The 20782-nt window shown below is 30.4% G+C and overlaps 2 protein-coding genes across 2 annotated transcripts; both read left to right on the top strand.

The window, feature by feature from the left end:
- The first annotated feature begins 833 nt into the window (after positions 1 to 833).
- On the top strand, positions 834 to 16342 carry LOC130614269 (thiopurine S-methyltransferase-like). Its single transcript, XM_057435688.1, has 3 exons — positions 834 to 987; positions 3612 to 11255; positions 11962 to 16342. Exon 2 carries the CDS (start codon positions 3618 to 3620, stop codon positions 4314 to 4316), a length of 699 nt encoding a protein of 232 aa, XP_057291671.1. The 5' UTR covers positions 834 to 987; positions 3612 to 3617; the 3' UTR covers positions 4317 to 11255; positions 11962 to 16342.
- On the top strand, positions 3837 to 20363 carry LOC130614271 (thiopurine S-methyltransferase-like). The gene is made up of 2 exons (XM_057435689.1): positions 3837 to 3855; positions 18432 to 20363. Exon 2 carries the CDS (start codon positions 18448 to 18450, stop codon positions 19129 to 19131), a length of 684 nt encoding a protein of 227 aa, XP_057291672.1. The 5' UTR covers positions 3837 to 3855; positions 18432 to 18447; the 3' UTR covers positions 19132 to 20363.
- Positions 20364 to 20782: the final 419 nt, after the last annotated feature.

The raw sequence follows: 20782 nt of genomic DNA, 5'->3' as shown, positions 1-20782 counted from the left end.
ACTTTTCATGAAATTTTGTGCGAGTTTAAACTTTATGCATCTTTTATTCACGAATTACAGCCTCTTTCCAGGACTATTTGCTTCTCAACAAGCTCGACTCCAGTACATTTTCGCCGCCACGGTAAAAGGTGCTGTGGTCGAGCTTCCACGAATTTAATTTCTGCGCACTTAGGATTAGAGCATATTTGATTAATGGAGATCCTGAATTTTATAATTCTGTTGGAGATAATATAATATATGTTACCAAAACTTTAAATCTCATTGTTTGTTTTTATTTTAGTTCCAGGCCATATTTTCGCTAACCCGAAAATAAATATAACCGTGTGCATTAAATTTTCGCGCAGACAAACAAAAGGTTCATTTCATGAATTTAAGGTATTTCACCTGCTATTCTTCTGTTTTTAAGTTTCTATTTTAAAGTATCTCCACATCTTTGTAATAACATGTTAGGACCTTTTTGTCTTAATATATCGTAAAAAGAAGTCCTAGAACAAAGCCTTTTCTGGTTTCAATTTTGCTTGCAAGTTTTTGACAGCTTGCTTGCAAGTTCTCTATTCCCCTTCTGTTCTTAACAAAAACATTTTTTCTGCACTTCTCTAACAAAAGTAACTTTTTTGAGAAACCCGTTAAAATGCGTTTTTACATGTTTGAGATAGGCCTTTTTAATCTCAAAGAGCACTGCGGACGAGAATGCATTTCCACCTCTTCCAGGAAAACTAGAATAGGAAAACTCTAACCGAAGTATGCTGACACGGGACTTTCGGCTTCAAAATTTTTTGACCGGTTTCCGAATGGGTAAATTTTTTTCGGACGCGAACGTCGAATGGGCTTCGCTCCCAACTTAGCTACGCAAATTATGACTGCCTTTATTGTGGACGCGGAGCGGAGGGTTCAGATAAGTCTGTACTCAAAGATTTACAAAGATTTGCGAACGTTCTATTTTTTAAAGGGCCTTGCAAAAAAACGAAAGTTACCACCACGGAACAGGTATATTTCTTCTGTGCCTTTATTAATTAGAATTTCTAAACTGTTTTGCAGTTCACTGTTAATAAAGATTGTTGTGTGCTGCCCTAGGTAGCTAGCTAGGCTATTCACGTAGTTAGAAGAGACGTTACGAACTAGGTAACTTACAACTTAATTGGGCCACTAAAAGCTTCAGATTTTCTTGAGAAAAACACAAACACTCTTTAAACACAAGGATTCTTAAAATATATAGCTATGAATATATATATACTTTTTGAAAATGGCCTTCAGTCAGGGTAAACTGCTAGAGTGTATGTACTACTAATTTGACATAGATACCACTCCTAATTAAGGAATGCACCAGGTTAATTTGGTTAAAAGGCGTTTAATTAACCTACACAAAAACACAAACATAAAAAACTGCATGCCTTTCCAAGGTTGCACGCTCTGAGAAATTGATGATGAGTCATCTGCTAAGAAAATCAAAAATTTTTGCCAGAAATGATATTAATAAATAACCAATTTGTTATTTAGGGGCAGTTCATATGGGAAATATTTCCTTAGAAACTGGGGAAATGTTTCAGCATGATATCAAGTCAAGATCTCAGGTTGTTAACAAACTCTTAACAAAATTTAGTTGTGTTCATATGAGAAAAAACAGTTACCTGCCTACCGAGATCTCGGTTGCTCATGATCGAGATCTTAGTAAGAGGGTAATGCATTTTCCCATATGAACGGAAGTTTCCTTGGTAGGCAAGATAATTTTATGCGATTCGGCATAATTTTTAAAAATAAACAATAGATTCTTATCACAATAAACAATAAAAACTTACCACATGGTATTTTCTCACTATATGCCATATGAACAGAAAGTAAAAATTATATCATGCTGAAAGACTTCCCGCTAACCGAGGATATATTTTCCATATGAACTGCCCATTAATTCAAATTTGGCAGATGTAATCCTAATTTGGCGGATATATACACTCTTAGTTAATAGTCCCTACCTGACTGTCAACCATTTTTAATTCTTGGCTAAGACGGCACATTCCTCTTAATTAGGCGGGAATAGCACAAAATCTTTAAAAACAAATAATCGCTCCCATTATTTTCCCGCATTGCTTTATTACAGACCCTGGTTTTATTTCGAAGCTAAGTTAATTAATTAGGTTAATAATAATAATAATAAATATTTAAAGTGGCTAGCCTGATTTTGTAATGGTTAGCAGTTTTCCCCAACTGCCTAAGCTAGCCAGCTATACATATAGCCTATGTAGCTACAGCCAACATACAGCCTACACAGTCAATACATACTGTAGCCTACACAGCCAACGTTAACCTACATAGCCAACATAATAAAGCCACACAGCTAACAAAGCCTATATATAAGGTTAGAATTGTCAAAAGCAACCATAAAAAATAGCGCCGTAGATTAGTGGTTATAGCTCTCGTACTCTGTGCGAGAGACCGGGGTTCGATTCCTCTTGACGGCGATTCAACATGGGCGAGTGAATGTTACCATAGCCCCGGGTTAACCCAAGCCATGTGAGGGAAATTGGGAAGATGGCACACTGTGTGGGCCGTTGGATGTTGCCGGGAGTTGTCTAGTAGAGCGCGGGCCCTAATTGGGTCTGCGTCGCTCAAAATGAGCATTAAATACTCTAGGACTCTCCATCTAAGCCATGGCCCCTCCTGGAAATAATAGACAGGGTATATCCCTCGATATTTGTGAGGCTAGCCATGTAAAATATGCACATCTATCTATCTATCATCTTCAGTTGCTGCCCTCTTCACTCCCTAGAACTATTTTTAGATTGCCATTTTTGACATTCAGAGTCAGAAAAAATATGGAAAATAAATATAGACAAATATATGTTTTATGCTTGTCTTCCCACAGCCAGTACCCACTAATAATATTGTGCTTGGCCTTAAAATTGCAGCCATAAGTCCTGAGGACAAGTCCAAAATAGCCAGCAAAAAAATTGAAAGGTCTGGGATGAGCATACAATTGGCATTTTGGCAAAAAAAATTATTTTAATCAATTCACCTTTATAATATCTATGCATTGATAAAGTGTGAATGCATATCCAGGAAAACAGGAAAACATCAAAGTTTGCTATTACTTAAATATGACATCATAATTTATGCAGTATAATAAATCTAAAATTCTTTAAATGTGAATATCTTGAGAAGGAAAAGATCTTTTTAAAAAAATTAAAAAGGCTTGTTAATGAACTTTCTAAGCTCTATAATATAAATAAGCCCAACATCATTTTATACCTTGGGATCCCCTTAAGTTACAAAATTGCCAGTGCTTTATGTATAATAAGTGCAGAAATTTCTTTCTGAATAACATGCCATTAAAGAGCTAATGGAACGCGAAAGTCAATTCAGTTGACTATATTTTTTAGCAGTAATATCCATGTTATTATGCAACTAAAGATCCAAATTTTATGGTTTTTAGTCTCTTTAGAAATTGATAGTGAATTCGTTGTTCTAAGTATATGTGAAAGACCTGCATTATGTAATTTATATTAAAATAAGCAAAGGTTGTTATTAATATTGATGATGTAGATGCCTATCTGTTTTAGAAATCCGAATAACAAGGATTTCAAAGTTATAATTTTTTTTTGTAATTCATTTTATAGAAAATAATGATGGCTTCTCGTGAAGAAATAAACAAAATATGGGAAAAGAAATGGCAAAATAATCACTCACCTTGGGATATGCCACAAGGAAGTCCATACTTAAAAAACTTCTTTCAGTATCTTGTAAAGGGTAGTATAAATGGAAAGCGCATTTTGGTTCCGCTTTGTGGCGCAACAGTTGATATGGCGTGGTTTTATAAACAGGGATTAACTGTTGTCGGTATTGAACTGTTTGAAACTCCATGTAAGTTGTTTTTTGAGCGTCTTTCATTAAGTTATGAAGTTAAAGAAAAGAACAATGTAAAAGTTTATTCGCATGATGATAGGTTAAAAATTTATCAATGTGACTTTTTTTCTACTGATTGTGACCTACTTGGTGGGTGTTTTGATTACTGGTTTGATGTTGGTGGACTGGAAGCTACAGTGCCAGAAGAACAGCAAAAATATATAAACCAGTTGACTAGCTTATTAAAACCTGCAGGTCGTGTATTGATGGAATGCTTTGAATATGACATGTCTCTTCGTAGACAACCACCACATAGTATTCCAACTGAAACTTTTAAAGTTTATTTGAGTGATAAATTTATAATTGAAGAGCTTAGTCGAAAGACGGAAGATGAATTACCAGAAGAATATACAGCTCGAATTGGATGTAATTGCGTTCATGTTTTATACCTTCTTACAAAAAAGTTAACAAATGTCTAAAAGAATTGTGAATGGTAGTAAGAAAATATTTTTATTGTATATACTTTTTTAAATTGTTTATTATTCTAGATTGTGGTATCTTTTGACACCCATTACAAATATTGTTTAGAACTTTTGGACCAAGGGTTTATATTTTTCTTTTTGTCAGTACTTATTAGGACCTTTTAGAAAAGTTGCTTCCAATTTAGCTTATTAGTAGTGCCTCATATTTTAACATTTGTTTTGAATAGGTGATTGTGTGTTTTTTAAAGAAATTTCTCCTTTAGCGATGGCCATTATGGCTGATACAGCATTATTGTTTAGATTTATATAAATTTTGCCTATTTAGAGATAGTAGTTGTTTACAAAAACACATTTCTGCACAGTGCTTTCAGACCAAAAGTTGGCGAGGAAAGAATGATTTTAAAAGAATCAAATTAAATCTATAAACTTTTTTCATCACATGTATTAAAAAACAGTAGCTTATTGCTCAAAATTATAATATAACTCCTGATCAGTTTTGGCATAAAAAAAACACTGCTTTATGCAGCCTAATTCAAAATTGTAGATTGTATCAATGTTATCAATAAGAATCTTTTTGCTATAATGCCTAATGCAGAAGGTTTTTTTCCATCCAATGTAGATGAAAGCAAACTGTAACTCAACCAAGTCAATTCTGAAACAAGCAAAGACAGTACTTTTTAAAGCCCTAAGAAATCACTTGCATGGTGGTATTAAAGTTTTTGTTTTAAGTTGTGTTTTTTTCTTTATAACGATTTTTAAAACAGGGAACAATTCAAAACAATTGCAACTTACAGCAGTTTATATCTCATTTGTATTAATGTGTGTAAAATACTTATAACTTTATGTCTAGAATCATTTTGTTAAGCTTAGTATAAAGCTGTCACTTTAATTTAAAATAATTTTCACTTTCTTTTTTAATACATTTCATTTTGCTGACTGTTAATCGTTCAAAATGATTTTTATATACATTGTCAATATCACAATTTTTTCATTTTCTAAGGAATCAGTTATTATAATATGCATTATGTTATGATTCTTTTTTACTTTACATTTAAATACTCAATTGTTTATCTAAATCTTTTGTTAAGGTTAACTAACCATAACTATTCTAAATGATATGGACCAGGTGGACGCGAAAGATAAAGGTTTTTGGGCCTATAAATGGGAAAACGATGTAAAAATAAACAAACTAACAGGCCCTTTCAGAAGAGGCGTGCAATAGCACGCGCACACCTCCACACACACACAAAATGGCTTAGGTGTGCTATTGATAGCACCTGCAAAATGACAAATTTTATAAGAAGTTAACCAGTGCAGCACACCCAAAATATAAGGGTTAATATAATATAACTCATTAGTTACTAATGAGTTTTTTAAACCCTTATAAACTTTTGCAGACATTCTTTGAAATTCGAAAGTCAAAATTCTATGGTCCATACATGGAAACAGCTCTCTCAACACTAATTTTTTAAGGCAACAAAGCATTAAATTTTTCTTAAAATTTGGAAAGTGAATACATTCAGGGAAAAAATAGTAAGTTATATGAAAAATAAATGTCTGATTGGGAAAGTTTACTTTGAATTAGGAATTATCCTTTTCTTGTTAAACTTTTTTTTATGTTAAATTGTGTTACTGAAACCTTCTATATCAATTTTTTTTTATAAGTGCCCCTTTCTATTTTCTAGCCATCTTGAATAAGTGCCCACCTCAGGCATTTTAGAGGTGACATAAATTAAAAAATGTATGCAAAGATAATTTTTTTCAAATTGTTTAACATATAATCCAAAAATGATGTGGTATCTTCATAGCCGCCATGGCTAAATTAATCGAATTTAAATCAGTAATACTTTTTGTGAGAAATCTGTACAAAATTATACTCAACAAAATAAATGATTTAGGCTGCTGAAACTGAAGAAAAATATATATTTTATCTAATTTTCAATAAGTTGAATAACTTACTTCGTAATCTTTTATTTTTTGTCAGATTATTTCAAAATTTTGTTTATTCACTTCTCTTCCAGCAATATCATACATAGTGTGTCCATATTTATCTTTGATCGTCACATCAATATTTTTTTGATGCAACAAAACATCAACACATGAGATGTTACCACACAATGCAGCGTAATAATATTTGGTTGTCAGCATCTCTTCAATGGATATATGTTATGTGATGACAACATAGCTAGTATATGAGATAATTTCTGACAATTAGATATTTTAGCGAAATGATCACTATTAAATTTAAATTTATCTTCCACCCCTGCATCACTTCCATGTGTGATGAGAGTTTCCACCATTGACATTTTTTTTTCATTGTAACTGGTTGTCCACATCAGGGTGTGGGTTCACATTAATTTATCATATGGACTATGTTTGGTTTGATAGATAGTAAATGTGCAGGTTCTGTTGTGTTATTATCATGAATAAGTTCCTTCATATCTAAAAATAAAATAAAATAAATGAATGCAAAGATATTTTTATTCAAATTGTTTAACATATAATCGAAAAAATATGTGAAGTATCTTAATTAATCGAATTTGAATGAGAAATGCTCTTTGTGACATATCTGTACAAAATTATACCCAACAAAATAAATGATTTAGGCTGCTGAATCTGGAGACAAATATATTTTTCTTTCTAATTTTCAATAAATTAAATAACTTACTTCGTAATCTTTTATTTTTTGTCATATTATTTCAAAATTTTGTTTATTCACTTTTCTTCCAGCAATATCATACACAGTGTGTCCATATTTATCTTTGATCGTCACATCAATATTTTTTTGATGCAACAAAACATCAACACATGAGATGTTACCACACAATGCAGTGTGATAATGATGTGTGGTTGTCAGCATCTCTACAATTGATGTATGCTATGTGATGACGACATAGTACATGTGATAATTTCTGACAATCAGACATTTCAGCGAAATGATAACTATTAAATTTAAATTTATCTTCCATCCCTGCATCACTTCCATGTATGATGAGAATTTCCACCATTGACATTTTTTTTCATTGTACTGGTTGTCCACATCAGGGTGTGGGTTCATATTGATTTCTCGTATGGACTATGTTTGTTTGATAGATAGTAAATGTGCAGGTTCTGTTGTGTCATTATCAAGAATAAGTTCCTTAATATCTAAAAAATAAAATGAAATAAATGAATGCAAAGATATTTTGATTCAACTTGTTTAACATATAATCGAAAAAATATGTGCAGTGGCTTAATTAATCGAATTTGAATGAGAAATACTCTTTGTGACAAATCTGTACAAAATTATACCCAACAAAATAAATGATTTAGGCTGCTGAATTTGAAGACAAATGTATTTTTCTTTCTAATTTTCATTAAATTAAATAACTTACTTCGTAATCTTTTATTTTTTGTCATATTATTTCAAAATTTTGTTTATTCCCCTCTCTTCCAGCAATATCATACTCAGTGTGTCCATATTTATCTTTGATCGTCACATCAATATTTTTTTGATGCAACAAAACATCAACACATGAGATGTTACCACACAATGCAGTGTGATAATGATTTTTGGTTGTCAGCATCTCTACAATTGATGTATGTTATGTGATGACGACATAGCTAGTATATGAGATAATTTCTGACAATCAGACATTTCAGCGAAATGATCACTATTAAATTTAAATTTATCTTCCACCCCTGCATCACTTCCATGTATGATGAGAGTTTCCACCATTGACATTTTTTTTTCATTGTAACTGGTTGTCCACATCAGGGTGTGGGTTCACATTAATTTATCATATGGACTATGTTTGGTTTGATAGATAGTAAATGTGCAGGTTCTGTTGTGTTATTATCAAGAATAAGTTCCTTCATATCTAAAAATAAAATAAAATAAATGAATGCAAAGATATTTTTATTCAAATTGTTTAACATATAATCGAAAAAATATGTGCAGTATCTTAATTAATCGAATTTGAATGAGAAATGCTCTTTGTGACATATCTGTACAAAATTATACCCAACAAAATAAATGATTTAGGCTGCTGAATCTGGAGACATATATTTTTCTTTCTAATTTTCAATAAATTAAATAACTTACTTCGTAATCTTTTATTTTTTGTCATATTATTTCAAAATTTTGTTTATTCACTTTTCTTCCAGCAATATCATACACAGTGTGTCCATATTTATCTTTGATCGTCACATCAATATTTTTTTGATGCAACAAAACATCAACACATGAGATGTTACCACACAATGCAAGCTGATAATGATGTTTGGTTGTCAGCATCTCTACAATTGATGTATGCTATGTGATGACGACATAGTACATGTGATAATTTCTGACAATCAGACATTTCAGCGAAATGATAACTATTAAATTTAAATTTATCTTCCATCCCTGCATCACTTCCATGTATGATGAGAATTTCTACCATTGACATTTTTTTTCATTGTACTGGTTGTCCACATCAGGGTGTGGGTTCACATTGATTTCTCGTATGGACTATGTTTGGTTTGATAGATAGTAAATGTGCAGGTTCTGTTGTGTCATTATCAAGATAAGTTCCTTAATATCTAAAAAATAAAATGAAATAAATGAATGCAAAGATATTTTTATTCAACTTGTTTAACATATAATCGAAAAAATATGTGCAGTGGCTTAATTAATCGAATTTGAATGAGAAATACTCTTTGTGACAAATCTGTACAAAATTATACCCAACAAAATAAATGATTTAGGCTGCTGAATTTGAAGACAAATGTATTTTTCTTTCTAATTTTCATTAAATTAAATAACTTACTTCGTAATCTTTTATTTTTTGTCATATTATTTCAAAATTTTGTTTATTCACTTTTCTTCCAGCAATATCATACACAGTGTGTCCATATTTATCTTTGATCGTCACATCAATATTTTTTTGATGCAACAAAACATCAACACATGAGATGTTACCACATAATGCAGTGTGATAATGATTTTTGGTTGTCAGCATCTCTACAATTGATGTATGTTATGTGATGACGACATAGTACATGTGATAATTTCTGACGATCAGACATTTCAGCGAAATGATAACTATTAAATTTAAATTTATCTTCCATCCCTGCATCACTTCTATGTATGATGAGAATTTCCACCATTGACATTTTTTTTTCATTGTGACTGGTTGTCCACATCTTGGTGTGGGTTCACATTGATTTCTCGTATGGACTATGTTTGATTTGATACATAGTAAATGTGCAGGTTCTGTTGTGTCATTATCAAGAATAAGTTCCTTAATATCTAAAAAATAAAATAAAATGAATGAATGCAAAGATATTTTTATTCAAATTGTTTAACATATAATCGAAAAAATATGTGCAGTGGCTAAATTAACCGAATTTAAATCAGTAATACTTTTTGTGACAAATCTGTACAAAATTATACTCAACAAAATAAATGATTTAGGCTGCGGAAACTGAAGAAAAATATATTTTTTGTAATTTTCAATTAATTGAATAACTTACTTCGTAATTTTTAATTTTTTTCTCAGATTATTTCACAATTTTTATTATTCACTGCTCTTCCACCCTCATTATACATAGTGTGTCCATATTTATCTTTGATCGTCACATCAATATTTTTTTGATGCAACAAAACATCAACACATGAGATGTTACCACACAATGCAGTGTGATAATGATTTTTGGTTGTCAGCATCTCTACAATTGATGTATGTTATGTGATGACGACATAGTACATGTGATAATTTCTGACAATCAGACATTTCAGCGAAATGATAACTATTAAATTTAAATTTATCTTCCATTCCTGCATCACTTCCATGTGTGATGAGAATTTCCACCATTGACATTTTTTTTTCATTGTAACTGGTTGTCCACATCTTGGTGTGGGTTCACATTGATTTCTCGTATGGACTATGTTTGGTTTGATACATAGTAAATGTACAGGTTCTGTTGTGTCATTATCAAGAATAAGTTCCTTCATATCTAAAAAATAAAATAAAATAAATGAATGCAAAGATATTTTTATTCAACTTGTTTAACATATAATCGAAAAAATATGTGCAGTGGCTTAAATAATCAAATTTGAATGAGAAATACTCTTTGTGACAAATCTGTACAAAATTATACCCAACAAAATAAATGATTTAGGCTGCTAAATTTGAAGAAAAATATATTTTTTGTAATTTTCAATAAATTGAGTAATCTACTTTGTAATTTTTAATTTTTTTCTAAGATTATTTCACAATTTTTTTTATTCACTGCTCTTCCACCCTCATTATACATAGTGTGTCCATATTTATCTTTGATCGTCACATCAATATTTTTTTGATGCAACAAAACATCAACACATGAGATGTTACCACACAATGCAGTGTGATAATGTTGTTTGGTTGTCAGCATCTCTACAATTGATGTATGTTATGTGATGACAACATAGTATATGAGATAATTTCTGACAATCAGACATTTCAGCGAAATGATAACTATTAAATTTAAATTTATCTTCCATTCCTGCATCACTTCCATGTGTGATGAGAGTTTCCATCATTGATATTTTTTTTTCATTGTAACTGGTTGTCCACATCTTGGTGTGGGTTCACATTGATTTCTCGTATGGACTATGTTTGGTTTGATACATAGTAAATGTGCAGGTTCTGTTCTGTCATTATCAAGAATAAGTTCCTTCATATCTAAAAAATAAAATAAAATAAATGAATGCAAAGATATTTTTATTCAACTTGTTTAACATATAATCGAAAAAATATGTGCAGTGGCTTAATTAATCAAATTTGAATGAGAAATACTCTTTGTGACAAATCTGTACAAAATTATACCCAACAAAATAAATGATTTAGGCTGCTAAATTTGAAGAAAAATATATTTTTTGTAATTTTCAATAAATTGAATAATCTACTTCGTAATTTTTAATTTTTTTCTCAGGTTATTTCACAAATTTTTTATTCACTGCTCTTCCAACCTCATTATACATAGTGTGTCCATATTTATCTTTGATTGTCACATCAATATTTTTTTGATGCAACAAAACATCAACACATGAGATGTTACCACACAATGCAGTGTGATAATGATTTTTGGTTGTCAGCATCTCTACAATTAATGTATGTTATGTGATGACGACATAGTACATGTGATAATTTCTGACAATCAGACATTTCAGCGAAATGATAACTATTAAATTTAAATTTATCTTCCATTCCTGCATCACTTCCTTGTGTGATGAGAATTTCCACCGTTGACATTTTTTTTTCATTGTAACTGGTTGTCCACATCTTGGTGTGGGTTCACATTGATTTCTCGTATGGACTATGTTTGGTTTGATACATAGTAAATGTGCAGGTTCTGTTGTGTCATTATCAAGAATAAGTTCCTTAATATCTAAAAAATAAAATAAAATAAATGAATGCAAAGATATTTTTATTCAACTTGTTTAGCATATAATCGAAAAAATATGTGCAGTGGCTTAATTAATCAAATTTGAATGAGAAATACTCTTTGTGACAAATCTGTACAAAATTATACCCAACAAAATAAATGATTTAGGCTGCTGAATTTGAAGAAAAATATATTTTTTGTAATTTTCAATAAATTGAATAACTTACTTCGTAATTTTTAATTTTTTTCTCAGATTATTTCACAATTTTTTTTATTCACTGCTCTTCCACCCTCATTATACATAGTGTGTCCATACTTATCTTTGATCGTCACATCAATATTTTTTTGATGCAACAAAACATCAACACATGAGATGTTACCACACAATGCCGTGTGATAATGTTGTTTGGTTGTCAGCATCTCTACAATTGATGTATGCTATGTGATGACGACATAGTACATGTGATAATTTCTGACAATCAGACATTTCAGCGAAATGATAACTATTAAATTTAAATTTATCTTCCATTCCTGCATCACTTCCATGTGTGATGAGAATTTCCACCGTTGACATTTTTTTTTCATTGTAACTGGTTGTCCACATCTTGGTGTGGGGTCACATTGATTTCTTGTATGGACTATGTTTGGTTTGATAGATAGTAAATGTGCAGGTTCTGTTGTGTCATTATCAAGAATAAGTTCTTTAATATCTAAAAAATAAAATAAAATAAATGAATGCAAAGATATTTTTATTCAACTTGTTTAACATATAATCGAAAAAATATGTGCAGTGGCTTAATTAATCGAATTTGAATGAGAAATACTCTTTGTGACAAATCTGTACAAAATTATACCCAACAAAATAAATGATTTAGGCTGCTAAATTTGAAGAAAAATATATTTTTTGTAATTTTCAATAAATTGAATAATCTACTTCGTAATTTTTTATTTTTTTCTCAGATTATTTCACAATTTTTTTATTCACTGCTCTTCCAACCTCATTATACATAGTGTGTCCATATTTATCTTTGATTGTCACATCAATATTTTTTTGATGCAAAAAAACATCAACACATGAGATGTTACCACACAATGCAGTGTGATAATGATTTTTGGTTGTCAGCATCTCTACAATTAATGTATGTTATGTGATGACGACATAGTACATGTGATAATTTCTGACAATCAGACATTTCAGCGAAATCATAACTATTAAATTTAAATTTATCTTCCATTCCTGCATCACTTCCATGTGTGATGAGAATTTCCACCGTTGACATTTTTTTTTCATTGTAACTGGTTGTCCACATCTTGGTGTGGGTTCACATTGATTTCTTGTATGGACTATGTTTGGTTTGATAGATAGTAAATGTGCAGGTTCTGTTGTGTCATTATCAAGAATAAGTTCCTTAATATCTAAAAAATAAAATAAAATAAATGAATGCAAAGATATTTTTATTCAACTTGTTTAACATATAATCGAAAAAATATGTGCAGTGGCTTAATTAATCAAATTTGAATGAGAAATACTCTTTGTGACAAATCTGTACAAAATTATGCCCAACAAAATAAATGATTTAGGCTGCTGAATTTGAAGAAAAATATATTTTTTGTAATTTTTAATAAATTGAATAACTTACTTCGTAATTTTTAATTTTTTTCTCAGATTATTTCACAATTTTTTTTATTCACTGCTCTTCCACCCTCATTATACATAGTGTGTCCATACTTATCTTTGATCGTCACATCAATATTTTTTTGATGCAACAAAACATCAACACATGAGATGTTACCACACAATGCAGTGTGATAATGTTGTTTGGTTGTCAGCATCTCTACAATTGATGTATGCTATGTGATGACGACATAGTACATGTGATAATTTCTGACAATCAGACATTTCAGCGAAATGATAACTATTAAATTTAAATTTATCTTCCATTCCTGCATCACTTCCATGTGTGATGAGAATTTCCACCGTTGACATTTTTTTTTCATTGTAACTGGTTGTCCACATCTTGGTGTGGGGTCACATTGATTTCTTGTATGGACTATGTTTGGTTTGATAGATAGTAAATGTGCAGGTTCTGTTGTGTCATTATCGAGAATAAGTTCTTTAATATCTAAAAAATAAAATAAAATAAATGAATGCAAAGATATTTTTATTCAACTTGTTTAACATATAATCGAAAAAATATGTGCAGTGGCTTAATTAATCAAATTTGAATGAGAAATACTCTTTGTGACAAATCTGTACAAAATTATACCCAACAAAATAAATGATTTAGGCTGCTAAATTTGAAGAAAAATATATTTTTTGTAATTTTCAATAAATTGAATAATCTACTTCGTAATTTTTTATTTTTTTCTCAGATTATTTCACAATTTTTTTATTCACTGCTCTTCCAACCTCATTATACATAGTGTGTCCATATTTATCTTTGATTGTCACATCAATATTTTTTTGATGCAAAAAAACATCAACACATGAGATGTTACCACACAATGCAGTGTGATAATGATTTTTGGTTGTCAGCATCTCTACAATTAATGTATGTTATGTGATGACGACATAGTACATGTGATAATTTCTGACAATCAGACATTTCAGCGAAATCATAACTATTAAATTTAAATTTATCTTCCATTCCTGCATCACTTCCATGTGTGATGAGAATTTCCACCGTTGACATTTTTTTTTCATTGTAACTGGTTGTCCACATCTTGGTGTGGGTTCACATTGATTTCTTGTATGGACTATGTTTGGTTTGATAGATAGTAAATGTGCAGGTTCTGTTGTGTCATTATCAAGAATAAGTTCCTTAATATCTAAAAAATAAAATAAAATAAATGAATGCAAAGATATTTTTATTCAACTTGTTTAACATATAATCGAAAAAATATGTGCAGTGGCTTAATTAATCAAATTTGAATGAGAAATACTCTTTGTGACAAATCTGTACAAAATTATGCCCAACAAAATAAATGATTTAGGCTGCTGAATTTGAAGAAAAATATATTTTTTGTAATTTTTAATAAATTGAATAACTTACTTCGTAATTTTTAATTTTTTTCTCAGATTATTTCACAATTTTTTTTATTCACTGCTCTTCCACCCTCATTATACATAGTGTGTCCATACTTATCTTTGATCGTCACATCAATATTTTTTTGATGCAACAAAACATCAACACATGAGATGTTACCACACAATGCAGTGTGATAATGTTGTTTGGTTGTCAGCATCTCTACAATTGATGTATGCTATGTGATGACGACATAGTACATGTGATAATTTCTGACAATCAGACATTTCAGCGAAATGATAACTATTAAATTTAAATTTATCTTCCATTCCTGCATCACTTCCATGTGTGATGAGAATTTCCACCGTTGACATTTTTTTTTCATTGTAACTGGTTGTCCACATCTTGGTGTGGGGTCACATTGATTTCTTGTATGGACTATGTTTGGTTTGATAGATAGTAAATGTGCAGGTTCTGTTGTGTCATTATCAAGAATAAGTTCTTTAATATCTAAAAAATAAAATAAAATAAATGAATGCAAAGATATTTTTATTCAACTTGTTTAACATATAATCGAAAAAATATGTGCAGTGGCTTAATTAATCAAATTTGAATGAGAAATACTCTTTGTGACAAATCTGTACAAAATTATACCCAACAAAATAAATGATTTAGGCTGCTGAATTTGAAGAAAAATATATTTTTTGTAATTTTCAATAAATTGAATAACTTACTTCGTAATTTTTAATTTTTTTCTCAGATTATTTCACAATTTTTTTTATTCACTGCTCTTCCACCCTCATTATACATAGTGTGTCCATACTTATCTTTGATCGTCACATCAATATTTTTTTGATGCAACAAAACATCAACACATGAGATGTTACCACACAATGCAGTGTGATAATGTTGTTTGGTTTTCAGCATCTCTACAATTGATGTATGCTATGTGATGACGACATAGTACATGTGATAATTTCTGACAATCAGACATTTCAGCGAAATGATAACTATTAAATTTAAATTTATCTTCCATTCCTGCATCACTTCCATATGAGATGAGAATTACCACCATTGACATTTTTTTTTCATTGTAACTGGTTGTCCACATCTTGGTGTGGGGTCACATTGATTTCTTGTATGGACTATGTTTGGTTTGATAGAGAGTAAATGTGCAGGTTCTGTTGTGTCATTATCAAGAATAATTTCTTTAATATCTAAAAAATAAAATAAAATAAATGAATGCAAAGATATTTTTATTCAACTTGTTTAACATATAATCGAAAAAATATGTGCAGTGGCTTAATTAATCAAATTTGAATGAGAAATACTCTTTGTGACAAATCTGTACAAAATTATACCCAACAAAATAAATGATTTAGGCTGCTGAATTTGAAGAAAAATATATTTTTTGTAATTTTCAATAAATTGAATAACTTACTTCGTAATTTTTAATTTTTTTCTCAGATTATTTCACAATTTTTTTTATTCACTGCTCTTCCACCCTCATTATACATAGTGTGTCCATACTTATCTTTGATCGTCACATCAATATTTTTTTGATGCAACAAAACATCAACACATGAGATGTTACCACACAATGCAGTGTGATAATGTTGTTTGGTTTTCAGCATCTCTACAATTGATGTATGCTATGTGATGACGACATAGTACATGTGATAATTTCTGACAATCAGACATTTCAGCGAAATGATAACTATTAAATTTAAATTTATCTTCCATTCCTGCATCACTTCCATATGAGATGAGAATTACCACCATTGACATTTTTTTTTATTGTTACTGGTTGTCCACATCAGGGTGTGGGTTCACATTGATTTATCATATGGACTATGTTTGGTTTTCTAGATAGTAATTGTTCAGGTTCTGTTGTGTCATTATGAAGAATAAGTTTGTTGATATCTAAAGATAAAATAAATAGTTAATGGATATAATGACATCACCGCCTCGTTTCCAAGTTATTTGGCCTCAAAGTTTTAGGTGCACTGCAATGACTTCATTAATCTAATATAAGATATTGACGTTAAAGTAGTGTTATTGACGTCGCGCCGTGCCGCCATAAAATTTAACATTTGAGACTTCAAGAGAAAATGAACACATCCACTATGACCGTTACATACACTCCGTATTATTATATAAGATGAGAATATGTTTGTCTGCTGAACCTTCATATATTGATAGTAGTTGGTGAATAATTGTAACCTAAACAAAACGTTTTGATTCTTTCCTATAGGCTATAAGACACCATCTGTTGTTTTATTGTGGAAATTCAATTTGCCTATGTAAGGTCTTTAACTTTATCATGACCCATTTCTGCTACAATTAAGTTTAAAAATCTGCCAAGCAACTTAACAGTCATTTCTTTCTTTAAAAATAGTAAAGAAAACCCGCAACAGCAGTTATTCTTAAACTACCTCTTGGTTTGAAAGCTCTAAGTGCACTTTTCGGCCAGATGATATGCGCAAGATTCTTAGTTATACATTTATATATATTTATGTTGTTTTATTCATATATTTTTTGACTTAACTAACTTTTTTTATGTCTTGTTGACTGCCAGTCTTTTGTGTTTTCTTATCTTTACTCTGGTCCTTGATAATTATAGTTAAAATTTCAATAAAGTAAATCTCGAAAAGCTTCCACCCATACAATAAATATTTTTTACAGCTGTACTTTTTTGAAATTTTACGTAGTTTTAATTATGTTATTTTGTTGTTTCTTTTGTAACAATATATAATTTGTCACATATTTTGTATCAGTATATATCTATATATAATAATAAATAATGTTGTAGCATATTATGACTATTTATTTACTGTAGACTTCCATTGATTATAACCCTAAATGTGTAAAAAAAATTGATTTTCTTAGAATTCCCTTACTTATCTTTGCTTTCCTTTGCTTAGCATAAGTGGACACAGCGCCCTCTGCATAGGGAACTCAGATCTATACATGCTTAGGGAGAAGGCAAGAAAATTGATCTAGCTGAGGGGGGGGGGGGGGGGGGGGTGTTAATTGAGGGGAAAGGCTTTTCACTATGTGGAATAAATTAATATATTATAATTACATTTTCTTTTCACCTATTTTATGCAATGATTGTTTTTATGCGATTCCTTTTGTTTATATACAAACATGGTAGGGAACTAGTGTATTAGCCTTGTATTTATTACGTTATCTTTTAAAGCAGTAAAAAGATATTTTTTGAATTGTAGCAAATTAATTTGCACATTTTTAGGAAAAGTATTATTTTTGCCTTCAAAACCTTGGACAGTATTTAGTTACTGGATTGCTAATTTTTTAGGCTTAGTCAAAGAGAGATTACCTCCTGCATAAGGCCCCATGCAATGTGAAATAATTTTCTGCACCATAACGTATTCAATTTTAAATAGACTTAGCTGCTGATTTAAAGGCAGCTGTAGGCAAACCTTACTGTCTGTAGCCTAATTTTTGTTCTGTTAAGTATTATAATGGAGCACCTGCGAACAATTTACACTCTAAGCTAAACTAAACAATTTCAGCATAAATACCTTAAAGATACATAAAATATCCTCAGGAAAGAATTGTGTTAGATAATAGACTTAAAATATTTTGATTAAGAGCAGGTGCATATTATCATAGATAACCATTTTTGCAGCAGAAAAGGTTTTTTTTCTACTTATTCTCATTTGTTTCATCTTAGCAAAAAAAAAAAAAAAATGGTATCACGAGAGGAGATAAACAAGGGTTGGAATAATCATTGGGAAAACAATCATTCACCATGGGATATGGCTGGTGGTAATCCATATTTGAATCAGCATTTTCAAACAATGGTTGGTAATAATGCAGATGGAAAGCGTATTATGGTTCCACTTTGTGGCGCAACAGTAGATATGGCTTGGTTTTATAAACAAGGACTAACGGTTGTCGGGGTTGAATTTTCTGAAATTGCATGCAAACATTTTTTTGAGCGCCTGTCGCTGGATTATTCAATTGAAAAGCATGACAACTACACAGTTTATACGCACGATGAAAGACTAAAAATATATCAATGTGATTTTTTCAACACGACTGCTGCTATGCTTGGTGGATGTTTTGATTTTTGTTTCGATGTTGGTGGATTAGTTGCTATGATTCCAGAAGAACATCAAAAATACATCAATCATTTAGATTCCTTGTTCTCTGCCAGTATAGTTGTTTTGCTGGAATGTTTTGAGTATGATGCATCTGTTCATAGTGGACCACCTCATAGTATTCCAACAGCAACACTGGAGAAACTCCTTGATGGCAAATTTAAGAAAGAAGAACTTAGCCGAATCAAACAGGGTGACTTACCTCCAGAGTACACTGCAAGGACAGGATTTGACAATACACGTGTTTTGTATCTTGTGAAACGTGTGTAAAATTACTTTAATTAAAAGTACAATTATTATCGCATTACCAAAAATAGGTACTGTCACTGTTTTACTATGTATTTGTTTATTTATTAACTTTTATAACTATAATATATAATAGATTTTACAAAATCAATAATGAGGTCTTGACCATGTAAAGTTTGTTTGTGCATCCATGCCTCTTTTCGTGCCTTCCTTAGTACTTACCTAGCTCTTTATGCACCTTTTGTAAAACTTACATGCAAAATTATCTAATGCTAGGTGCACTGTGACGAATTTCGCATTTTGTTTTGGCATTGCCAACAGTAAACAAATATTATTTTAATAATTTTAAGCGAAATGCAAATTCCCAATAAATAGCATTTGATGAATTTGGAACGAAATCTTAAGGTACTGTGTTGCACTACTAAGTTTCTAAGTGAAATGTCTAAAACCTTATATTCAACATAACCAGCATCCACCATACAAAGTTGAAGTTCAGAATGTGCTAGCTTATTCATATATCTTGCAAAGTTTAATGTCTGTAATTGAACCTGTAGTTGTTGTTGATGGCACAAAAACTAATGCGGTCTTAAGGTAAGCAAATGACCAATATTATGACATGTTATATTACGATTTGAGTTACTCTTTAAAATCTACACCGAAAATTTGCTAGTTCTGTGGCGTAATTAAAACTTCCTTCATATACCATACACAAACTTCCTTTTGTTATGTATCTACTAGCAAATTAATTAAAATTGTCAACAAGCTCTCTTGTGAAGCTTATGCACATCTATTTTGTAAAGAACAATTAAAAAGTCTTTTTACAAAGAACTTATTTGTTAAGAAATTTTTTAACACTTTTTTAGTATTTTGTTATAAAACAGTCAAAATCTTTCTTAACAAGTTTAATTAGGAAACTGATTAGTTTTTGTACATTATTTAAAATTTTGTGATGGAAAAAACCTTCCTTCCTGCCCCCACCCTAAAAACATGACTTGCAATTACAATGTAAAAAATATTTTTTACCTTTTTAAAAAAATATAAGGAGTTACATTAAGACACTGCATTGGCATCACATGAAAGATGCAATCCAATACTTTGGTCAGTATAATATTGTGGTGTTAATGTGAGTCAAACTAAGTACAAATATTCTTAATTATGTTTATTAAATTGCACTAGTGTATTTTCTTATTGTTTGTTACCAATAAGATTAATGTACTATAATAATGTCGAAAATATTACAGTTTCTGTTAAAACTATTTTGTGTTTGTATTTACATTTTTATCTCCCGTGACTTCGTGAAATGTCTGTAGCAAAAAGTCCTGTACTATTTTGAGATTTTGAGATTAATCATGAACATTTATCAGGTAAACAGAACCAATGCTGAGAAGATTTCTTATAATATCAACTATTAAAGGGATTCCTTCATCGAAAATGATATTTTTTTATGTTGTGGAGAATAAAAAGTTGTTTATTAAGTCTTTTGGCATTTTTTTAATCTTTTTTTGTTCTCAAGTTATTCAAGATTTAAATTTTTAAAATCCAGGAACTTGTGATGTCATAAGTAAATTTAAAAAAATTCTAACATTACATTTCTACCTGTAATTAAAGATGAGATTATTCTTAAAGTACAAATCTTTATATATGTCATCAAGAGTAAAAGGTCCATACTTTAACG

The sequence above is a fragment of the Hydractinia symbiolongicarpus genome, chromosome 11, assembly GCF_029227915.1.
Source record: "Hydractinia symbiolongicarpus strain clone_291-10 chromosome 11, HSymV2.1, whole genome shotgun sequence".
Classification (NCBI taxonomy): domain Eukaryota; kingdom Metazoa; phylum Cnidaria; class Hydrozoa; order Anthoathecata; family Hydractiniidae; genus Hydractinia; species Hydractinia symbiolongicarpus.
Note: the sequence above shows the minus strand (reverse complement) of the source record. Positions and strands in the feature narration are given on the sequence as shown.